This window comes from Cynocephalus volans, chromosome 14, assembly GCF_027409185.1.
Source record: "Cynocephalus volans isolate mCynVol1 chromosome 14, mCynVol1.pri, whole genome shotgun sequence".
In the NCBI taxonomy this organism is placed as follows: Eukaryota; Metazoa; Chordata; class Mammalia; order Dermoptera; family Cynocephalidae; genus Cynocephalus; species Cynocephalus volans.
Genome location: NC_084473.1, coordinates 69,910,507 through 69,936,221, shown reverse-complemented (window position 1 = coordinate 69,936,221; position 25,715 = coordinate 69,910,507). Strand labels below are relative to the sequence as shown.

The window sequence follows — 25,715 nt, the reverse complement described above, 5'->3', positions numbered from 1 at the left end:
GAAATATCAACACATTAAAATTTATAAAAATAGGGAAATGCACATCACTGGGGGAAAAAATGTACTTTTAATAAATGGTGCTAGTACGACTAATTATCCATTTTGTTTTTCACAAGCATATATGTAAAACCTAAAATCCAATCTAATTTATACTTTAAAAAAATTTTTCCAGAACTGAGATAAGTCAAATAATTAAGCTATATCACTGAAGAATAGTTTTCTAAAAAGCTCTATGAATCAGGCCATAAAGATCATGCACATCATAGCTATACCAATTCTTATAGGATTAATAATAACAGCTGCCAGTTATTGAGCACCAACTGGATATCACACATTCTACTAAGCATTTTACAGGCATTACCTCATGTAATCCATACCAAAACCCTATAAGATAGGTATTATTATACCCTATTACTGTTTGCAATAGCAGAACAATTGCCTTATCCACAGGAGAACGGATAAATTGCAAATATTCATATGCTGGAATACTGTAGAATAATAAGGAATAAACTAAAACTATGTACATATACATAAGAGAATCTCAAAAACCTAGAATGTGAAAAACCCATTTCTCAAAAGAATATGTATCATGCTGATTCCATTTACATAGAGTTGAAAACCATACTGGAGAGCAGGGAAATCAACGTGTCAGGATAAGAAGAAAGAAATAGAAAAGACGACTGAGAAAGGGGACACAAAAACCTGCAGTGGTATTTGATAATGTTCTATTTCTCAAGCTGAATAGTTGATATACAGGAAATTATTTTTACTTCTCTTTATTCTTTATATAAATGTATCATATATTCACTTCTATGCATGAAATAATTCTTCATAGAAGAAAAATAAGTACTAGTACAAAGCAAGTCATTTATGCCTAAGCTATTATAGCTGTGTGTTCTTAAGCAGGGATATACACCTGAAAATATCTGGACTGCATCTGCCTTTCAAGATATCATCCTCAAGAGAAAACAAAGGTGACATTTAGTCCCTCGAACAATATAGCGATACCTTTAGTCCCTCTAACAACGTATTGATAAAACAAGCACATCGATTCTTATTTTTCTAAAATGATAAATTTTTCTCAGTAAATTTAGAATTAATCAAAACTTACAGAATCTAATTCTTAAATCTTAACTTTTGAAGAATTAAGACTCCTATCACTTTAGCCAAAGATTATTAGCAATTCAGCTGGAGTCATCAATCCCCAAGTAAGAGATCCAGATTTTACCACCAATTTTTTCATATTTTTCTCTTCATTTCTAGATTTCTTTCACATTTTTCTCTTCATTTCTAGATTTCTTTTATACCTTGGACAAGTCAGTTGTTCTCCCATGACCAAACAACTTTGCCTTGATCTCTTCTACTTTCCTCCTGTCATCTTCATTTAATTCTGAAATGGAGTATCCACATTCATGTGCTAAATTAAACTTCAGATTCCAGGCTGAAAAGAAAGCATAGAAACACTTGAGATAATACAATGCAAAAGTAATCACTTGTCAATAACTATAAGAGCACAGAAGATCATCAATATACGCAATTTAATGTCTACCACAATCCTTAGCATGTGTTCTCAATTATATGACAACCTATTAGGACTTCTTGAGAGAAATAATTTCACTGAAAAGTCTGATTTTTAAAAAGTATACTCTACAAATATTTCTCCAAAGAGGCCACTTTAAATATGCTATTGTCATTCTTATCTCAATCTTCCATCTAAGAGAGTCCCTTTGCCTCTTTCAGCTACTGTTACAATTACTGCCGCTTCCATAAGAACTGATATTTTAAAATAATAAATAAAACTTGGAAATTTTTGTAGAATCAGAATGTGCAAGGAGCAATGTATAAAGTTAACCTCAGGGGAAGATTCCCAGGTTGGCTTGAATTTCTTATAAGTTGCCCTCCCAAAACATATTCCCCACATTGTCTTAAAAGATTTTTGCTTTCTTTTTTAATGCAATTCTACTGTTAGAGATTGATGGGATTAGTACGTAGTCTCTTTTTAACCTCTAACCCAAGTTTTATGTGAAATACCTTGTTAAGTTTTTTCCCCCTAATGTCTGAGATCAGCTCCAATAATTTTATTAGAAATAATTAGGGGTTAGAGAAAATATATGTAGTTTTAGGACACAGAACAACTAAGAGCAGAGCAAATTGGAGGCTTTTTCTGCCACCAAAATAAGGATACTATAATGAAAGAATTAGGGAAACATGAGAGACTTTTAGGAGCTTAGAAGCCCAAACTACCTCCTTACTCTCTGTCAGACATCAGATTCTACTTCTCTTAAGAACCTAAACTCAGACTAGCACTAATTAATATTGTGACTTAGCTACATTATTGGTTAAATGGGCTTTTTCTGGATTGCTGATAGAAAATATAGTCATTCTAACAGTTCTATATGAACATAAATTTAGAACTCCAAACATCTAACTTTAAACAAACTACTAAACTATGTTTATAAGCCTGAACCTGCCTTTATGACAACTTATCAGTTCCTACCTCGTGCTCGTACCCGACATTCCTCTTCCTCTGCATTTCTGAGTATTTGTTTAGCATGATTCAATGAGGATTCACATTTCAGAAGATTCTTCACATGTGCAGCCAGTGAATCTATACTGCTGCCACCACTATCCTCACTCTCTGAAATACCCTCTTCCTCTCTGCTATCTGTTATGCTTGTCTTGGGTGAGGCACATGGAAAGAAATTTAGAAGAACATCAGAAACAGATTCCAAAGAGTCTGGTAAATTACTGTCCCATGAGCAGGAACCATTTCCATCACTTGCATCACTACTTGAGTCACTTTCTATGACAGTCATCATTGGAATAATAATTTTTTTCCCAATGGTTCTACTACACCCTTCAGGTTCAGACCTCATTACAGATTTGGCTGCTGCATATTGCCTAAGGGTTTCATCTACATTGGCTTTGCTTTCTGCCTCCTGTAGAGGACTTTTAACTGTAGTTGAACGAACAAACTCCCAATTTGCAAAGCCTCTCTGGCATTTCAAGTTCGTCTGTGTGCCAATATCCTTCTGTATACTCCTGTTGCTTGCGCTTTCCTCTGTGAATGGCACTCCCTGAAGCAAATTGCTGTTAGATACATCATTTGTGGAGGGTTCTTTGAAGCAAACCACTTTCTTAGATTGTATGAATGAAATATCACTAACATCTCTGAAAGGGACAAGGGGAGCAGGAAAATTACATCGCTTCAGTGCTATATTTTCTGCCTCCATTAAAAGTGTCCGAATTTCTTTAAGAGCTTTAGAACTATTGTCTGTATCCCGGATTTCCTCAGAGACAACATCTCCAAAACCTGAAGATTCTGGCTTATTTAGTACAATTCTATCATCAGTCTGAGAATTTAAAGGCACACTGTCTAAGCTAACACTGGAGTCAGAAGAATTCAAATTATCTATCAGCCTTTGGACATGTTCTGAAATAAGTTTGTGCTTCTCACCATGGGAGTAAGTACCAGATGGAACTGTTTGTAACCCAATAATTTGATCACCTGGCCCAAGACCACTTGAGACCTTCAGAGCATCTTCAGTTAAATGTCTATCTGGAAAATCCTTTTGATAGAAAATATTTGGTTTCTCTCTGTGTGAAAAGGAACTAGGAGGAACTGTTGGTAACATCGTTTTCTGGTCAGCTGGTCCAGGAATTGTTGAAACATTCAGCACATCTTCAGTAAGATGTCTGTCTGGCAATTCCTGTGGATAGAAATTATTAGATTTCTCTCTATGTAAATAGGAACTAGAGAAAGGTATTGCTATTCCAGTATTCACATCAGTTGGTTCATGGACAGTAGAAATCTTTAGAATATCTTCATTTTGATCTCCATCTGGCAACTGCTGTTGAAAGAAAATACCAGGCTTTACTCTTTGAGAATAGGAACTATGAAAAACTGTCAGTAATGGAGTCTTCTGGTCATCTGGTCCAATCACAGTTGAAATCTTGGGTTTCTCTCTATTTGAGTAGGAACTAGAGGTAGCTGTTGGTAACTCAGTTTTCTGGTCATCCGGTATATCCACAGCTGAAACCGTGAGTTTCTCTTTATGTGTGTAGGAACTAGATGGTAGCACAGGTATCCTACTATTTGGGTCAGCTAGTCCAGGAACAGATAAAGCCTTCGGAGCCTCTTCTATTAGATGACGATCTGGCATGGCCTGTTGATAAAAATCACTGCGCTTTTCTCTATGTGAGTAGGAACTGGAAGGTCCTGTTGGTATCCCAGTCTTCTGCTCTGCTGGTACAGGAACAGCTGAAACTTTCAGTGCTTCTTCAGTGAGATGGCTGTCTGGTGACTCCTGTTGAGAGAAAACATTCGGCTTCTCTCTACGTAAATAGTAACTTAAAGGTACTGCTGGTATCCCAGTCTTCTGGTCACCTGGTCCAGGAAGAACAAAAACATCTAAAGCTTCTTCAGTAGTATCTGGCAACTCCTGCTGATGAAAAACACTGGGCTTCTCTCCACGTGAATAGAAACTAGAGGACACTGTTGGTATCCCAGTGTTCTGGTCAGCTGGCCCAGGAACCCCTACTGCTTTCAAAGCTTCATCAGTAAGGTCTGGCAACTCTTGCTGGTAGGAAATAATGGGCTTCTCTCTATGTGAATAGGGAGTAGAGGGCACAGTTCGTATCCCAGTCTTCTGATCAGCTGGCCCAGGAACCCCTACTGCTTTCAAAGCTTCATCAGTAAGCTCTGGCAACTCTTGCTGGTAGGAAATAATGGGCTTCTCTCTATGTGAATAGGAAGTAGAGAGCACAGTTCGTATCCCAGTGTTCTGGTCAGCTGGCCCAGGAACCCCTACTGCTTTCAAAGCTTCATCAGTAAGGTCTGGCAACTCTTGCTGGTAGGAAATAATGGGCTTCTCTCTATGTGAATAGGAAGTAGAGAGCACAGTTCGTATCCCAGTGTTCTGGTCAGCTGGCCCAGGAACCCCTACTGCTTTCAAAGCTTCATCAGTAAGGTCTGGCAACTCTTGCTGGTAGGAAATAATGGGCTTCTCTCTATGTGAATAGGGAGTAGAGGGCACAGTTCGTATCCCAGTCTTCTGGTCAGCTGGCCCAGGAACCCCTACTGCTTTCAAAGCTACTTCAGTAAGATCTGGCAACTCCTGCTGGTAAATGATGGACTGCTCTCTCTCTGAGTTGGAAGTAATGGGCACTATTCGTTTCCCAGTGTTCTGGTCAGCTCGTCCAAGAACCCCTAAAACTTTCAAAGCTTCTTCAGAATGATCTGGCAGCTCTTGCTGGTATGAAATAATGGGCTTCTCTCTATGTGAGTAGGGGGTAGATGGCACTGTTTGTGTCCCAGTCTTCTGGTCAGCTAGTTCAGGAACCCCTAAAACATTCAAAGCTTCTTCAGTAATATCTGGTAACTCTTGCTGGTAAGATATAATGGGCTTTTCTCTATGTGAGTAGGAGGTAGAGGACACTATTTGTATTCCAGTCTTCTGGTCAGCAGATTCAGAAACCCCTAAATCTTTCAAGGCTTCTTCAGAATGATCTGGCAACTCTTGCTGGTAAAAAATAATGGACTTATTTCTATGTGAGTAGGAAGTAGAGGGCACCATTTGTATAACATTCGTCTGGTCAGCTGCTTCAGCAACACCTAAAAGTTTTAAAGTTTCTTGATTAAATTCACACAAGTTTTGCTGGTAAGAAATACTGGACTTCTCTCTATGTAAGGAGGTACTAGAGGTTAGTGTTGTTATCCCAGTCTTCTGGTCTGCTGTGCCAGGAACAAGTGAAACTCTTAGAGCCTTTTCAGTTAGATGACCATCTGACAAAACCTGTTGGTAAGAAACAATGGGGTTCTCTCTACCTGAGTAGGAAGGAGAAGTTACAGTAGGTATCCCAGTCTTTTGGTCAACTGGTCCAGAAACAGGTGAAACTTCCAGAGCTTCTTTAGCTAGCTGACTGTCTGGCAGGACCTGTCGGTAGAAAATAATGGGCCTCTCTCCGTGTGAAAATAAACTAGGGGGTACTGTTGGTATTCCAGTCTTCTGGTCAGCTGGTCCAGAAGCAGCTGATACTATAAGAGCTTCTTCAGGTAGATGACTGTCTGACAAGGCCTGTTGGTAGAAAATAACAGACTTCTCTCCAAGTGAGTAGGGAGTAGAGGATATCAGTGGTGTCCCAGTCTTCTGGTCTGCTGGTCCAGAAGCAGCTAAAACTTTCAGAGCCTCTTTAGTTAGAGGACTATCTGGCAGGGTCTGTTGGTAGAAAATAATGGGGTTCTCTCCAAGTGAGTAAGAACTTGAAGATACTGATGGTATCGTTGTCTTCTGTTCAGCTGGTATAGAAACAAATGAAGCTTTCAGAGGCACTTCAGTTCGATGACTGTCTGACAAGGCCTGTTGGTAGAAAACAGGCTTCTCTCCAAGTGAGTAGGCAGTAGAGGATACAGTTGGTGTCCCAGCCTTCTGGTCTGCTGGTCCAGGAGCAGCTGAAACTTTTAGAGCCTCTTTAGGTAGATGACTATCTGGTAAGGCCTGCTGATAGAAAATAACAGGCTTCTTTCTGTGTGAGTAGGAAGTAGAGGTTACAGTTGGTATGCCAGTCTTCTGGTCAGCTGGTCCAGGAGCAACTGAAACTCTCAGAGCCTCTTCCGGTAGGTGACTACTGGGCAAGGCCTGTTGGTAGAAAATACCAGGCTTCTCTCTACGTGAGTAAGAAGCAGACGTTACAGGTGGTATGCCAGTCTTCTGGTCAGCTGGTTCAGGAGAAACTGAAACTTTCAGAGCTTCTACACTTAGATGACTACTTGGCAAGGCCTGTTGGTAGAAAATACCAGGATTCTCTCCAAATGAGTAGGAAGTAGAAAATACTGTAGGTGTCCCAGTCCTCTGGTCTGCTGGTCCAGAAACAGCTGAAACTTTCAGAGCTTCTTCAGGTTGATGACCATCTGGCACCTCTTGCTGATGGAAAATACTGGGCTTCTCTCTATGTGTGTCGGAACCTGAAGGTACTGTTGGTATCCCAGTCTTCTGGTCAGCTGGTCCAGAAATAAATGACACTTTCAGACCCTCTCCAAGTAGATGACTGCCTATTAACACCTGTTGGTACAAAGTACTATGTTTCTCTCTCTGTGAGTGAGAATTAGAGGGTACTATTGGTATTGCAGTCTTCTGGTCAGCTGGACCAGGAGTAGCTGAAACTTTCAGAGGCTCTTCAGTTAGATGACTATCTGGCAACTCTTGTTGGTAAAAAATACCAGGCTTCTCTCCCTGTGAGTAGCAACTAGTGTGTACTGTTGGTATCCCAGTTTTCTGGTCTGCTGGCCCAGAAACAGCTAAAACTTTAAGAGCCTCTTCAGGTAGATGACTACCTGGCAAAGCCTGTTGGTCAAAAATACTAGACTTCTCTCTATGTGAGTAGGAAGTAGATGTTGGTATGCCAGTCTTCTGGTCAGCTGGTACAGAAACAGCTAAAACCTTCAGAGCCACTTCAGGTATGTGACTACCTGGAAAGGCCTTTCGGTAGAAAATTCCGGGCTTCTCTCTAAGTGAAGTAGGGGTTACAGTTGGTATGCCAGACTTCTGGTCTGCTGTTCCATGAACACCTGAAACTTTCAGGGTCTCTTCAGGTAGATGACTGTCTGGTTCATCCTGTTGGTAGATAATACCAGGCTTCTCTCTATGTGAGTAAGAAGTAGAAGTAATACTTGGTGTCCCAGTCTTTTGATCAGCTGGTCCAGAAACAATTGAAACTTTCAGAGCCTCTTCAGTTAGATGACTGTCTGGCAACTCTTGTTGGTGGAAAATACCAGGCTTCTCTGTGTATGAGTAGAAAGTAGAGGGTACTGTTGCTGTCTCAGTCTTCTGGTCTGAGGGTCCAGGAACAGGTGAAACTTTCAGAGCCTGATCAGTCAGATGACTTTCTGGTAAAGTCTGCTGATAGAAAAAAAGGCGCTTCTCTCCATGTGTGTAGGTACTGGAGGAAACTGTAGTTATCCCAGTCTTCTGGTCAGCTGATCTAAGAGCAGCTGAAACTTTCAGAGGCTCTTCAGTTAAATGACTCTCTGGCAACTCTTGTTGGTAGAAAATACTGGGCTTCTCTCTATGCAGGTAGGAAGTAGAGGTTACACTTGCAGTCTTCTGGTCTCCTGGTCCACGAAGAGCTGAAACTTTCAGAGCTTCTTCAGGTATCTGACTGCCTGGCAAGACCTGTTGGTAGAAAATACCGGGTTTCTCTCTATGTGAGAAGGAAGTAGAGGTTACACTTTGTATGCCAGTCTTCTGGTCTCCTGGCCCATGAACAGCTGAAACTTTCAGAGCCTCTTCAAGTATCTGACTATCTGGCAAGGCCTGTTGGTAGAAAATACTGGAATTCTCTCTATGTGAGTAGACATTAGAAGTTACAGTTAGTATGCCAGTCTTCTGGTCAACTGATCCAGGAACAGCTGAAACTTTCAGAGTCTCTTCAGTTAGATGACTATCTGGCAAGACTGGCTGGTAGAAAACATTGGGCTTCCCCCTAGGTGAGTAGAAATTAGAGGGTACTATTGGTATTCCAGTCTTCTGGTCAGCTGGTTCAGGAATAACTGAGGCTTTCAGAGTCTCTTCACTTAGATGAGTATCTGCTAATGTCTTTTGGTTGAGAGTATCAGTGTGTTGACCAATAGTATTCTCCTGAGGAGAACTTAAAGCCAACTGAGTCACGTCCTCAAGGGACAAGGATAAATGAGACCCAAAGTCTAAATCTCCAGGAGTGGTAGTGATGCCTGATTTCAAGTTAGATTGAGTAATTTCAGCTGTGCCTCCTTTAGAAATGCCTCCTAAGGAAAAAAAGATTTGTTCATATTATATATTTTTTTTTCAATAAAGAAAATCCCTGAAAATAATAAAGCAGGTTTCCCAACCTTGGGCCTTTAAGCTTCTAGAAATAAACCCAAAGGAAATAGTCATCAAAGGAGATAAATATTTGTACACAAAGGTATTAGTTACAAAGAAAACTAAAGTGAAAATAATTGAAATATACCACACTAAAGTAATGGTTTAAAAATAACAGTATATCCATTTAATGGATTATTACATGGATCTTAAAATTTTGGATTTTTAAAGAATTTTAAATGGGATGGGACAATGCTATTGGGCCTGCAGTTTGATTTCACCCTACTTATAAGACAATAGTTTGCCTGTTATTGTGTCATGTATGCTAGCAGAGAACATAAGATCCTTAGTCAAAGACAAAAGACTTTATTATCCATGGCACAGCAAAAAACTCATGTTTATTTTCATGGGTTCCTCTTGCCTCTAAGTCCCATGAGGGCAATACAATATGGCCTAAATGGATGCTATGCACTCTTTACAATAGCCAAGAGTTGGAACCAGCCCAAATGCCCATCATCAGATGAGTGGATACGGAAAATGTGGTACATCTACACAATGGAATACTACTCAGCTATAAAAACGAATGAAATACTGCCATTTGCAACAACATGGATGGACCTTGAGAGAATTATATTAAGTGAAACAAGTCAGGCACAGAAAGAGAAATACCACATGTTCTCACTTATTGGTGGGAGCTAAAAATTAATATATAAATTCACACACACACATACACACACACACACACAAACCGGGGGGGGGGGGGGGAGATATAACAACCACAATTATTTGAAGTTGATACGACAAGCAAACAGAAAGGACATTGTTGGGGGGAGGGGGGGAAGGAGAAGGGAGGGAGGTTTTGGTGACGGGGAGCAATAATCAGCCACAATGTATATCGACAAAATAAAAATTAAAAAAAAAAAAAAAAAAAAAATGGATGCTATGCATGCACTGGGTTTGACTGACTCTCCCCAAAAATGCACTCTGTCTAATACATGTATTTTTTTTAAGTATACAAAATTGTAAAAGACTCTAAAGGTTACACTGAGGAGTTTAAACTTAATTCTATATGGCACAGGAGTTGTTGACAGTTTTGATGAGAAGTGTACTGCAGAAATATGGGTGCAAAATGGATGAGAAGGAATGTGAAAGTCTAAGCAGCACAATTAAACAGAACTTTCTGCAATAACAAAAATGTTCCATATTTGCACTGTCTAATACAGTAATTCTAAATAAAAGTAGTTCTAAATGGCAGTGTAAAGTAAATGACTGCAGTAGGAATGACAGGATTTGAGCAGTTATGCATTCATTTATTTGTTCGTTCAAAAAGTATGAATGTGTACTATGTGCCAGGCACAGTTCTAGATATAGAAGATATGCAATAAACAGACAACAATCCCTCCCTCACAGAAATTATATTCTAGCAGGAAGAGGCAGACAATAAATGAATCAATAAAACATATGGTATGTCAGATGGTGGTAAGATGGTTGACATACACAGCAAGTATTCTGTACTTTACAGATTGGGGAAATTGAGTTTCAAAGATGACTACACAACAGTGCTTCTAAATGTAGGTATCTTGTTAACTTGCAGATTCTGATTCAGTAGGTCTGGGGTAGGACTTGAAATTCTGCATTTCTAACAAGCTCCCCAATGACACCCAATGCTATTGGTCCTTAGGCCACACTGAGTAGCAAAGATAGATAATTTTTCTAGAGCTGTAGAGTGAGTAAATGACAAAAACTAGCACTTTAACCTTTGAATTCTAACTCTACATTCTAAACTGTTTCCACTACTGGTGAATTTCAAATATGTAGTTGAACACAGAATGAAATGGATTGAGAGTGAATTATAAGATAAAGAAGTAGAAGTTATCAAGTATTAACTCTTCAAGAAAACTGAAAGAGAAGAGGAAAAACGTAACCTGCATTGTAACATGAAAAGGAATATGTGTTACGAAAATTTTTGTGAGGAAACAAAACAGTCTCAAAAAGTTAATAAATCAAAACAGATTAACAAAATAAAACCTTGTTTTTCCAAATGATTTTTGAACTTTTCTGTTTTTACATCCCTTTGACCATTACAAATTATTAGTGATGCCAGGAAGGGGAAAAATGAGATAAATGGCCAGGAGTTAAGATGTACAACCCAGATACTTGAAAGATTCCGTTTTACATAAGATAACAAGACCTTAGGTAAGAAGAATTCAGGGGGAAGAAAAAAATTAGTAGAGAAAACTAGAACAACTACAGGTTAAGTTGCTAAAAGTACAGGAGGAGACTCACGGTGTTAAAGAAGCAATTCCTGACAGTTCTATGTAAAATTAAGGACACACACTTCAAACTGGCAGGAGCATTGGTGATAATAAATCTATTAATTATCATTTTTGAAACATGTTTGTGTAAGTAAGGAATTCATAATGATGGATGGCATAATTTTAGAGTACTTATTACTCTCAGCCCTGAGAGAAAGGAATAAATACAATAAGTGTGAGTGCTACAATATTACTATATTACCTATCCATTTTCAGAACTGGGGGTGGGTTGAAGAGAAAAGTTTGACTATGAAGAGGAAGACAGATGCCAAAAAAAAAGACTATATCAAAACTTTATATTGGTGGGAACTGTGTGCCCCCTTAGAAAGGAAATTAAGACTAACAACTTGGTTAGGATTTGCTCAAGAACTCTTCCCCATAGGAACCAAATCTTTATAGAGGGCTTCCTTAGGAGACAAAGACAGCATAGTCTTATTTCCAAAGTATACTCTGAAGTCCTCTATAATCTGATTTAATAAGAATAACAAGAAAGTACTTTATTTCCTTCACATACACAAAAATGAGGTGCAATTCCAGACATTCATTTTACATATGACTAAGGGCTTCTTACTAGTAATCATTCCAAGTAAATTACATAAACTAGAATGTTTCTGGATTATGAGGCCTCTAATTCAGTCACTGCTAAGAAGTGTGGCTGTCTGAAAAGTATCCTTTGTGTGTATACAGCAAGTAGACTGAAATTTCTGCAGTTTTAAAAAAGATACCAGTGATATTTTAAGTTGGTCTTTGTCTTCATTGCTGTTATTCTTGCTTTCTAATTATGAATTATTGTGACTTTATCATTTTTATAAGTTGCTAATTATCCAATACTTATAACCAGATAATTATCAAAATTTTGTGATATTTGGTTAATCCTTCAGTAAATTGATAGATGTTTATATTAATATTATTTTAAAACTAAATTTTCTCATAACTAGACTATATAATACATGTGTATCACAGTTCAAATAGGAATTCTTGACACCTCTATTAGCAAAGTAGATGTAAATATACCCCCTTCAAAGTGCCTGTATAGTGATACTTCATTAATGTTGTCCTGTGGATAAATGTATGCCATTAAAATAACTTGCCACACAATATGAAGTTAGGCAGCCACCCCCTCTGCCCAGAAGCAGGCAAGCAGCAGAGCACATCTGGGGGGTGTAGGGAGAAGCCAAGGAGAGCATCCCCCACCTGGAAGCAGGCAAGGAGCACAACGAAAACACCACTTCTGTGCAGATGGCCCATCACAGCCACTGCCACAGCCACAGCCACAGCTGATGCAAAAGTAGCTTGATGCCACAGCAATAGACACAGCCACTGTGTTGGCGGCCCACCAGACACTCAAATGCACTGACACAAGGAATGTCACCTGTGGAGACCAGAAAAAGAAGAGGACATCTCTCTCCTCAAACCCCTCTCCAGAGTAACAGGAGAAGCGACTGCTGTACCAGATGACCAGACATCAATGTAGAGATAACAGAAAAACAAAAATCCATGAAAATATGACACCACCAAAAGAATACAGTGATTCACTAATACTAGACCCTATAGAGCAGGAAACCCTTGGAATGACTTAAAAGGAATTCTGAGCAACAATATTAAGGAAACTCACTGAGATACAAGAAGACTCAATTGGACAACGTAATGAAATGAGAAAAAAAAAAGTCCAGGATATGAAGGAGGAAATTTACAAAGAGATTAATACCTTAAAAAAGAATGTAGCAGAACTCATGTAACTACAAGATTCACTCAACGAAATAAAAAACACAACTGAGAGTTTAAGCAGCAGGCTAGACCAAGCAGAAGAAAGAATTTCTGATCTTGAAGACAGTCTTCTCAAAATAACCTAGGCAGACAAGAAAAGGCAAAAAAGAATTTTAAAAAATGAAGAAAATCTAAGAGAGAGAGCAGACAACCTTAAGCACACAAACATTCAAATCATGGGTGTTCCAGAAGGTAAGGAGAAAGGAAAAGGCATGGAAAACCTATTCAACGAAATAATAACAGAAAACTTCCCAGGTATAGGGAGCAACACAGACCTTCAGATCCAGGAGGGTCAAAGATTCCCAAACAGATCCAACCCAAAAAGATCCTCTCCAAGACACATTATAGTCAAACTGGCAAAGCTCAAAGAGAAAGAGAGAATCCTAAAAGAAGCAAGAGAAAAGCATCTTACCTATAAGGGAGCCCCTATCAGACTAACAGCAGACTCCTCAACAGAAACTCTACAGGCCACAAGATATATTCAAAATATTAAAAGAAAAAAACTGCCAACCAAGAATATTGTACCCAGCAAGGCTATCCTTCAGAAATGAAGGAGAAATAGTGTATTTTCCAGGCAAACAGAAACTGTGGAAGTTCATCACCACACGACCAGCTCTGCCAGAAATCCTCAAGGGAGTACTGTATCAGGAAACCAAAAAACAATAATCACTCATCTTACCACCTACAGTTCTGTTCAAACTGTTTTATCATAACTCAGTCTTGGTAGGTGGTGTGTTTCTAGGAATTCACTCATTTCATCTAGATGATCTAATTTGTTGACCAACAATCACTCACAGCATTCTCTTATAATCCTTTCAATTTCTGTGAATTTGGTTGTAATGACCCCTCTTTCATTTCTTATTTCAGATGTTTGAGTCTTCTCTCTTTTTTCTTAGTCCATCTAGGTAAAGGTTTCTCAATTTTGTGGATCTCATCAAAGTACCAATTTTTGGTTTCACTGATTTTCTGGGGTTTTTTTTTTTTTCTATTTTCTGTTTCTTTTATCTATGTTCTAATTTTTATTACTTACTCCCTTTGCTAGGTCTGGACTTAGTTTGCTCTTTATTTTCTAGTTTCCTAAGGTGCAAAGGTGATTGTTGATCTGAGATCTTTCTTTTTTATTAGCATATGCATTTACATTAAATAAATTTTCCTTTTAGCAAAACAAATGTACATATTATAAAAAATTATTTTTTCAGTCTTTTCTTAGGTGTATATCTGGAGTTTAAACATACCTAGTTATTTTTAGTGCAGTTTTTCATCCTGCTTTTTCATTTAATATTACATCTTGAAAATTTGTCTTAAAAACTCTTCAAAATTATGATTTAATAACTGCATTATATTATATTTTATGGAGGTCCATAATTTATTTAGCCATTTTCATATTGCTGGAAATTCAGTTTATTCTCAATATTTTTTACCTTTCTATAACTGCCCCCCACATTTAAAAAATATATATTTTCTTTATTTGCTTATGGTTTCAAGACGTAGGATAATTGGTTGAAAGTGTATGAACATTTTAAAGACTTCCATTTATGAATCCAATCTTCAAAAAAGTTTTACCAATTTATACCTATACTAGAAGATTTTGACACTGTTTCTCTCATAGCACCAGTATTATACAGTATCTTTTTTTTTTCAGTTTGAGAAATGAAAACTGTCATTTTTCTGTTTTGATTTCCATTTCTATGGACATCTTAGAATGTATTTATTAGCCAATGGTGTTTCTATTTGGTGTGACTTGTCTGCTCATGTCCTTCACCAAATTTTTGTTAAGATTTTTCAAATTCACTTTTAAGAGTTCCTTATGCATTAAGGATATTAATCTTTGTGTGTTAAATTTGTTCATTATCAACTGACTTTAAATTCAACTTGTGATGTTTTCCTTCATTTGTATGTTGAGAAAATAATTTTCTATCTAAATATTAAATAAAATTTTAATATTATTTTTTTTAAAAAAGAGTACCAAAAAATATCAAATTAAACGTAATAAAATTGCTGAGTTTTAAAAGATAATAGGGCACTGTTTTGTAACATAAAAATTACATACACAAGATCATACTACAACCTGTATATTTTATTCCTCTCTAATTTTTCTCTTCCTATCACTAAGTTCTTTTCCAGTCAAAGTGGGAATTGTAAGGTAAGTGCTTATAGACTTCACCTCTAAGTGGGTAGGGGCTTCAAAAAACTAAAGAACTGCTGGTGTTACGGAAAATTCATGAACTCTGCACTCAGACATCAAATCCAAAATACACTATTTCCTACCAAAATGACCCAGGGAAAGTTAGTTTCTTCATCATACCATCCTCATAGGGTTGTGGAGAAGATTAAACGAGATAATGTATGTAAAGTACTTGGCAAATAGGAAGTGCACCTTACAGAAATTCCCTGTGGGACAGGAGAAAGATGTAATTTCAGATCTTGCTTTCAGGCCCCTCATCTTTAAGAGAACCCTCCAAAAGTCCTGCCCCAAACCAAAGTCCTCTCTTATTCTGAGCCACTCACTCTCAGGTTCCCTCCCTGCCCTAGATAATATACATCTTAAAGGGAGAAAATACCCAACAAATAACAACCTAAGGTACTGAGGCTAAACCAAAGACTGGGCTTTAATCAAAATTATGGCAGGAATACTAATAGATAATTAAGTCAATTAAGTTTAGAGGCAGGGAACACAAACCCCAATACCCACCAAACAATATAAAGAAAGGCACATATGCCATGCAAATCATAGAGATGGCCCTATGTTGATCAGAAATCAATAAGAGTGACAAGAAACTTCAAAAGAAATGATACAGTAATTCAATCAAATCTGATTTTCACTTTCTTGAAACTGATCCCCCCCAAAATACAAAGCCTACTCTTCCTTATTCTACCCATTCCACCATTGAGTCTACCCAGACATGTTAATTCACTTAATATTCAATAATTCATTAAGTCAATCAATAGATATTTATTGAGTAACTTTTGTGGCCATATGCAAATAAAATATAAACAAAGCCCCAGCTCCACCATCAAAAAGCATAAGTCTTATGGGAGAACAGGAGATAGAAACAAGTAAAGAAGTAATTACTACTCTCTGTGTTGAGTAAAGTGATTAGGGGGGCTGTTTATATGATACTATGGGAACACATATAAGGAGTATCTGACTCTTTAAGGAGTCATGGTGAGTGATGAAATGAAGATAGATTTCCTGAAAGACATCTAAGCTGAGAATGAAAAGATAAAGAGCAGGAGTTGGGTAAAGATGGGCTTAATGGGTGGGAAAAGAAAGTATTCCAAGCAGAGCAAACAGCATCTGTAAGGTCAAGGAGACAAGCAAGTCTAGAATAAAGGAATGACAGTAGTTCAATATTACAAAAGAGGCAAGTGTAAGGCTAAAGGGGTAAGCAGGGACCTTTTATGGCATACTAAGGAATTTGAAATTTACCCTGAGGTAACAATGGAAAGCAAGGGTTTCAAACTAGGAAGGGACATTATCAAGTCTGCATTATAAAAAGACTATTCTGGTTTAATACAGATTATGGATAGGAGAACAGAAAAGATGACCAGTTTTCCATTACTAACGCACTAATCCAAAAAGAGAAAATGGAAGTCTGACAATCAGAGTTGACAGGATTGGGTGATTGAACAGGGGTAAGAGCAAAAGAAGAATGCAAGTTTCTGTTTTAGCTAAGAAGTAGACATACTCACTGAGAGGAAATATAGAAGAAAGAACAGGTTTAAAGAGATGATGATAGGTTCCATTTTTAAAGTTCTGAAGTTAAAATCCCAGTGGGACATTCAAATGAAGATGCTCCATAAGTAGTCAGATACAAACATCTGGAATATGAGACACATCTAGATAGACTCCTAAATTTGGAAGTCATCAGCCATAGAAAGAGCTGAGGTCCTCAGAGTAGATATTAACTCAGAAGTTAAATCCTTTTCATACCAAGCATTATCTCCTACCATGTCTCTATCTGCTACTGTAAACAAGTTGAGGACAGCCAGTACTGTACCACTGACTGATACTCTTAATTTCGAAAACAATAAGATTCTTTCATGCCTTTACTATGTGCAAAAATTTATGTTAGGCCTAGTATAGAAATAAAATTTGGTGCCCTCTCTAAAGAAGAATTTGGATAAGTTATGGGTGTGCCATGTTTATGGTAAGGTTACAGAGGCATTTAAAATTTTTAAAAAGGGAGAGAACAATATGGAATGAAGTAATCAAAATCCTCTCAGAGAAAGTAGGACTTGAGCAAGGCCTTAGATTATTAGTATAATGTAGAGATATCATGAAGAAAGGAAATAGCATTTCAGAAAAGGTATAGAAAGGAAATAACATGACTCTAGAGGTAGAGAACTAAACAAAAATAACAACAACAAAAATCCTCATATGGCTTGCTTGGTATGGCCAAAAAATACATGAAAGAAAATTAAGGTTGGATAAATAAAATTTAGAAGGTCTCGGTAATGAGCCAGAAGAGTTCAGATTTGATACAGGAGAAAGGAGGACATTATCATCAGTGTTCAAGAAAAATATGAGCTGGGGTTAGGTAAGACAAAGGGTGGTGTAATGTAGTAATTTGAAAATAGAGATCTTGATTTTTAATGGTCTTACCACAAAAAATTATAAGTATATGATGTGATGGATATGTTAATTAGCTTGATGTAGGTATTCCACTGTGTGTGTGCATGTGTATATCAAAACATCATGTTGTACCCCATAAATATACACAATTTTTATTTGTCAATTAAAAATAATTAATTATAGTACTGGTACAAGAACAGACAAGCAGACCAATGGAACAGTATAAAGAGCCCAGAAACCTGCTCACACATATACAGTCACCTGAAATACAATAACAGTGGGGAAAACAAAGAATGCAGCTCTGGAAGAAGACTGCCTGGCTTCATGACTGGAACTCCACCATTTTTTTAGGTATGGGGTCTTAAGCAAGTCACTTAATTTCTCTAAGTTTCATTTTGCTGAAATCTCAAATAGGATAATAGCAGCACCCATCATAATTAGTCAGGTATAGATATAAAATAACAATAATATGATAATACAATACAGGTTGAGCATCCCTAATCTGAAAATCCAAAATCTGAAATGCTCCAATGAGCATTTCCTTTGAGTGTCATGTCAATGCTCAAAAGGTTTCAGATTATAGAACATTTTGGATTTGGATTTTTGGGTTAGGGCTGCTCAATCTGTATTATATAACATAATTATTGTATTATATAAATATTATTATAACAACATATTATAATAAAATAATAATCATAAGTAAAATGCTTAGCAAAGTAAGCAAATAACAAATGTAAGCTATTCATTAGTCTGTGATGGCACTGCAGATTTTAGAAAAGTTAGGAAAATTTCAGGGCATAGGTGTCTTCACCTTCTGTGGCTTGAAATCCTTGGCTTATTCAATATTGCCTGAGAAAGATCTTTACCTTGCTTCTCGTACCTTGACTCCCTCATTTGATGATTTCTACCAATAGCCAAAAAGACAATAACACATCCAAATTAAGTCTTCACATATTCAAAACTGTAGTTGTCTTCTGGTCCTAGAGAAAATGACACAAACTCACTTTTCCTTCCTCCTCCCTAGAAATAATGCAACAGTCAATCATAAAAAGATTCTGAAAGGAGGAAAGTGAAAGGCAGACTTGTTAAAGACCTCAGAACTGAAGGAACAAGATGGCAGTGAGTTCTCTGGGTTTTGTTATTAACTCTCATACATCCCAGGCTGGATCCTGGAGAGGACTGCAACCTTGAACTACCACCAGAAATAGGAATAGGGATAGGGAGGGAAAGAGTCCAAGAAAAGCCTGTTGTCTATGGCCCAAGGACCAAGGAACAAACATACCAGCAGAGACTTAGCAGACATTCCCACCCCCCAGTGGCACCCCAGTGGTGTCAGCACAAACCAGGCAGGGAATCCCATCCCTGACCCACCTACCTGCCCCCCTGCCACCAGGCAACTGAAGAGAGAACAGCTTTGCCTATGCTAATGGTACCAGCAGGCCTGGCACCTCCCTGCCCTCCAGACAGCAACAAAAGTCAACCTAGGCCCACCATCTCCTGACTGTCAACTCAGTAGTAAAAGGCAGCCCAGGTAGGGACTTTTCCTCCCATAGTGGCACTGGCAAAAATTGAGTGGAAAGTCTACTAGCACTGAGAGACCTAAAGAGTGACTCCAGGGAAATGTTTTCCATCCCAGGGGTCCAGCATCCTATACCTCACACCTAGAGGCACCAGGAGGCCTAGCAAAGCACTTTCTACCCCATGGATGACATCAGCAAGAATTAAGTGGGAGAGCCCCTGGCACTAGGTGGCCTAGGGGCAGGCTCAGAAAAGCATTCTCTGCCCTACAGGTCAGCATCTTCCATTTCCACTTCCCACAAAGCAGCAGCATGGCCTTGGTAAGAGCATTCCACCCCCACAAGCAACACCAGTAGGGACTGAGTGGGAGTTTCAATGGCATCACTGAAACAGACCAGAACACAAGTCCTCTGAAAATGAAATTATCTTTGGGACCACAGCCCATATAAGTAGGCTAGAACTTACATGAAAAACCAAAATAGGGCAATTGCCTGCTAAAACATAAGATTAAATAAGATCCAAAGTCTCCTAACATAATATCCAAAATGTCCAGGATAAAATAAAAAATAATTTGTGATACTATGAACCAGGACAATCACAGACTGAATGAGAAAAAAACAACCAAATAATGCCAACACCAAGATGAATCCAATGATGACAAGGATTTTAAAGTAGCCATTTTAAATATACTTGAACAAGAAATTAAGAGTTCACTTGAAACAAATCAAACAAGAGAAAATCTCAGCAAAGAAACAGAAGTTATAAAAAACCAAATGAAATTAAACTACTGAAAAATACAATAAAAGAAATAAGAAACTTGCTGGATAGGCTCAACAGTAGAATGGAGATGACAGAGGATAGAATCAGTGAACTTAAGGACAGATCAATTGAATTAGAAAGTCTGAACAGAGTGACAATAGTTTTCAAGAAACAAGAACTGTTGAACTATAACAAAAGAACTAATAGTCACATCATCAGAATCACAGAAATAGAGAAGAAAGAGGTAAGCCTATAAAAAAAAAAATTCAAGGAAATAATGGCTGAAAACTTCTCAAATTTGGTGAGACATAAACTTCCAGATTCAAGAAGCTGAGTTAGCCCCAAATAGGATAAACCCAAAAAATCCACATCAAGATCAAGACACAACACAATTAAATTTCTGAAAACTAAAGACAAAGAAAAATCTTAAAAGCAGAAAGAGCAAAAATAATGCATTACCTACAGGGGAACACCAAGGTGAACGACAGCAGATCTCTCACCTAAAAATATGAGAGGTAAGAAAGAAGTAGCACAAGTGCTAAAAAAAAAAAAAAAAAAAAAAGTAAAACATGAATTCTGTATCTGGTGCAATTATCCATCAAAAATAAATGGGAAATAAAGACATCTTCAGATGAAGAAAACAAATAGAATTCATTGCTAATAGAACGCACCCTCAAAGAACGGCTGAGTTCTCCAAACAGAAAGGAAATCGCAATAAAAGGCTTTAAAGTTTAGGGAAAAAAAGAACAGAATAGGTAAAAAATAAAGGTAAATATAACATACTATAATTCTCTTCATGAGTTTCTTAAGACATATTCAATAACTAAAGCAAAAATTTTAACACCATATACTACAGTCTTCAGTATATGTAAAGGAAATATTAAAAATGTAAAGGACATATGTAAACAATTATACTTTAAAAGTGGGAAGGATAAAGACAACTAACTATACTTCCAGTGGTAAAAAGCTGATATCAGTAGACTGTCATACATTATGCATATAATATTGTAATACCTAGAGTTACCACAAAGAAAACAATACAAAGCAATATATTCAAAATACTTTAGAATGGAATTCTAAAATAGGTTCATGTAATCCATAGTAAGGCAAGACAAGAGAGAAAGAAAAAAATAATAATAATAAAATTGCAGACTTAAGGCCTAATATATCAATACTTACTTTAAGTGCAAATGGTATAAATACACCAACTAAAATATAGATATTAGCAGAGTGAATTTTAAAAACAGGACCCAATTATATGACGTTTACAAAAAATTCACTCGAACATAATGACATAGGAAGATTGAAAGTAAAAAAATAGAAAAAGAACTATTGTACAAACATTAATTTTTTTAAAAGTAGGAATGGCTATAATATCAGATAAAGGAGACTTCAGAACAAAGAAAATTACTAGGGACAAAGAATACCACATAATGATAAAGGATAAATCCGCCAAGAAGACAGAGCAATTCTGAATGTACATGCAACAAAATTCAGGGTGATGTGATGGAACTAAAATGTGGGAATGGAAACTGTAAGGGTAAGAACTAACCTGAATAAGAATTTAACCAAATATCTGTCCTTTTTCTGTGTTCCCTATTGGCCTCCTTTTCTGCTATTGTATTCCATAAGGTTCTGTCCTTGGTATTTTGCTTTTCTCTATACCCATGCTCCGTCAGAAAGCTCAACTAATTCTTATGGCATAATTTAATCATGCATTATTGAAATCTTTTAAATCTACACTTCCCATTTCTTCAACTGGTTTTGAGGACACTTCAGACGGAATGTTCTCCTGACAAATCAAAATCAGTACATCCAAAACTAAATTTATTCCCTACTTGCCAGTGGTGTCACCAATTTTCAATAATCCAGACCCAAGATTGTCATTCTATTTCCAATCTGTCCTGTACTCTGAGCTCTCAAATTCTACTGAGTGCAGCCACTTCAACACACTCAAATTATCTTGATTCATATTTCGAACTCAAATTGAACCAAAGCTCAGTAGTCCCTTTCTGCCCATCATAACATAGTACCCAGAGGTTTATGAATTAATTAAAAATAAGGAATCAGGGCAACTGATATCAAGGGCCCATTTCAATACAATATTTATTAAACACAGACATAAACATTTCTTTTATTCACCTCCTCTTCACCCCACTGGTGAGGGAGGAATTCCTGCCTGGTTATAGGGATAGGCCAAATACATGACACTCAAAACTGCACAGATGAGATTGACAGTAGTTTATTAGTCACATATACTCACAGCCCAGGGGAGAAAGACACAAGGCCATGCAGGTCCACACAGGGGTTGCACCTGAGACCTGAATGAGCAAGCAGGAACTAAAGGAGGCAGTTGTGGTAATAAGACAGAGTGACCCCTGGTTCACATAGGAAGATGTGATTGACTTGTTTGAATAATTTCACAGGCTGGCAGGGAGTGAAACCCATTAGGATGAGTACCAGGTGAAATACAGCTGGTCTGGTTGATAGGGTAACTAGCTGGGTGGGAACATTTCCCACTTGGAGGAGGGCATATCTGACAAGAACAGAGAAACTTGTGGTTAGGTCTTTTGAGGCCCTCCCAGTTCTCAATGGCAAGGCAGCACATAATACTGATTCTTAATTTCAGGACTTACACCATAATACTCAGGAGCTCAGGGTCTTCTTGGTGGGGGTGAAAGATAACCAAATAATTAAAATGGTACCAGAGTGTTCATCACTAGAAATTATCTATCAGGTAGCAAGGCAGAACAGAAAGGATATTATGGGAGAAAGGCTGCAAAAGAAGAACCCAAAGGGCAATCTACCTCCAGCTAGTGTCCCTTTGTAGAGTGGAAGATTTATCCGAAACATGGCAAGCTGAGAATACTAGACTCTAATTGCCTCTACCCCAGTTCACTCATAGGGTGGAGGTTCCACTCCAGGAGAGGCAATTGAAGAAGAGTAGGGACTACCATCCCCATTCAGTACCACAGTGATAGAGAAGGGTTGTATTATTCCAAGAGAAGTGGACCACTGTACCCGCTCCCAGAGGCACAAAACTTCTGTCCAGGAGAGGCGAGCCATAACAGAGCGCTCCACACATCTCCACAAGGAGATTAACTTTATTTGGAACAGAGCATGAGGAAGCTCAAACCTAAGGACACTGGCAAAAACAACAGAGATCTTGGTGGTGAACAATGAACAGGAAACTGGTAGCTATGTGACAGCAACAAGTGATATTGTAAACAAGCTAGATTTTTTTTTTTTTGGACTGGTAAGGGGATCGTAACCCCTGCCTCAGTGTTGTCTGCACCACGCTCAGCCAGTGAGCGCACCTGCCATCCCTATACAGGATCCGAACCCGTGGCCTCGGCGCTACCACAGCGTCACACTCTCCCGAGTGAGCCATGGGTCCGGCCCAAGCTAGACGTTTAAAAGAGAGAAACAGGGAAGCAGACAACTAAGAAGAAACTTCCTGAGATCAGAGGAAGATCAAAGATTGGCCCAAAGAATACCCCTACAAAAGGGCCTGGCATTAATTAGATCAGACTGTGAAGAAATTTACGTCCAAAGTCATTGCTGAAAACAGAGCAATGCGCTAACTTGCTTGTGGCTAACAGCTAATACCAATAGGGGATGACAAGACAGAAACTTAACAGGGAGACCAAAGAAAGAAACAGTAAAAGAGAACAAAGCTAAAATCACAGTCAACAGGGGGAAGTGCAGGTCAGGGTGACTAAACACATGCCAAAGCCTACACTTTCTAATAAACAAATTCAGAGACTGAACACTGTGGGGGAAAGAGACTTCACTGAACCATTTCAAACCAGAAATGAAATAACCAAATAAGGAAAACAACATCAAACATTCCCAGCCCAGGAAAGAAATCAGTATCCAAAGTTGCAATCAGATATTATCTAAAATGTTCAGTTTATAACAAAAAATTTAGAGACATGCAAAGTGTGACCCATTCACACAAGAAAAAAAAAAAAAAAGTAGGCAACAGAAACTGCCTTAGGCTGGCTGGTCAGCTCAGTTGGTCAGAGTGTGGTATTGTAACACCTAGGTCAAGGGTTCAAATCCCTGTACTGGGCAGCTGTCAAAAAAAGAAAAGAAACTGCCTTTAAAGGGGTCCACATGTTGAACCTAGCCAGCCAGCAAAGACTTAAAACCGGCTATTATAAACATGTTCAAAGAGAAAAAAAGCATAATTGAAATAAAAAATTAATTAGAAGCTCAACAGTAGATATTAGTAGACAGAATAAGAATCAAAAAACATGAAGATAAATCATTCAATAGAGATTATGCAACCTGAAGACCAAACAAACAAAAAGTAAAGAAAAATGAACAAAGGCTCAGAGACCTGTGAGATGAGATTAAGTGCACTAATTTATGTGTATTGGGGTGTAAGGCATAGTAACTATCAGGCTGGGTCACTGACTTTTCAAATCAATCTAGTGTGGACTGGGTCACAGACCCCTCATATGCAGGTCACAAGCTAAGTAACTGGAAAAAGATCCTGGGAGCCGTTGGCAAGGTTGACACGCTTTATTCGGACGTGAGCTCATTTCCCCCAGTGTATCAGAGCCATTGTCCTTTATACTAGAGTAAGATAACCAAGGAACACAGGTGCAAGTCAGAGAGTCAAGGAACCTGGGCACACATGTGCTACTAACATATTTACAACAGACTGGCTGGGCCATGCTCAGCTGAATATGAGGTGAGGGAGCCTGACCAGTCTGTCTCCATTTTCCTCACAGTAACTGAGATAGAAAAGAGAAAGGAGGGGACAGCCCATGGCTCTCTTGGGAAAGTGTGATGCTGATAACACCAAGGCCACGGGTTCGGATCCCTATCCAGGAATGGCTGGTTAGCTCACTTGGGAGATCATGGTGCTGACAACACCAAGTCAAGGGTTAAGATCCCCTTACCGGTCATCTTTTAAAAAAGGAAAAGAAAAAGAAAAGAAAAGAGAAAGGAACAGAAAAAATGCTAAAAGAAATGATGGCTGAAAACTTCCCAAATTAGATGAAAGACATTAACAAAATGTCTGAGAAACACAGTGAGCTCAAAGTAGAATAAATGCAGAGATTCACACCAAGACACATAATATTCAAAACACTGAAAGACAAAGACAAAGAAAATATCTTTAAAGTAGCAAGAGAAAATAAATTATACACAAAAGAACATGAATAAGATAACAGCTGACTTCTCATAAGAAACAATGAAGGCCAGAAGACAGTGGAGAAACATATCAAAGTGCTAAAAGAAAATGACTGTCAACCAAGAATTCTAAACTGAGTAAAACTATCTTTCAAATATAAGAAAGAAAACATTCCCAGATACACAAAAACAGAGAATTTGTTGGTTGGAGACATATCTTACAGGAAATTCTAAAGAAAGTTCTGCAGGCTGAAAGCAAGTAACACTAGATATTAACTCAAATTTACATGACAAAACAAATACTGCTAATAAAGGTGGTGAACTACCAAAATATATATATATATATATACTTGTGTATTTATTTTCCTATATTCTAACTGATTTTAAAAGCAGTTTTAAAATACATAAAACAATTAGCATATAATCGTATTTTGTGGGCTAGAACGTGTAGAAATGTAATCTATTTGACATTGATGGCAAAAGGAGGTGAGTGGGGGCTAAGCTGGAGTGGAATACAGAAATGATACCAGATGGTAACAAATCCACAGGAACAAATTAAGAGAACAAGAAATAGTAAATAAGAAGGTTAATATAACAAACTATGTAAATAAATAGTTCCTCTCCTCCTTTTAGCTTCTTTAAAATATATAACATTATATAATTATAACAATGTAACAATCTGAGGTTTGTAACACTTGTAATATGTATAATAATAGCACAAAAGAAAGGAAGAGGGACTAGAGCTATACAGGAGTAAAGTTTCTGTATCACACTTAGAATTAAGTTAGTAAAAATTGG

At 37.7% G+C, this 25,715-nt stretch overlaps 1 protein-coding gene across 1 annotated transcript in view; it reads right to left on the bottom strand.

Annotated features, from left to right (window-relative positions):
• ALMS1 (ALMS1 centrosome and basal body associated protein) overlaps positions 1 to 25,715 on the bottom strand; it is a 195,664-nt gene that overhangs the window by 116,496 nt on the left and 53,453 nt on the right. The window contains 4 exon segments of the mRNA XM_063078238.1: positions 1,308 to 1,441; positions 2,498 to 4,051; positions 4,187 to 5,107; positions 5,234 to 8,782. Coding sequence (XP_062934308.1) covers positions 1,308 to 1,441; positions 2,498 to 4,051; positions 4,187 to 5,107; positions 5,234 to 8,782 — 6,158 coding nt within the window.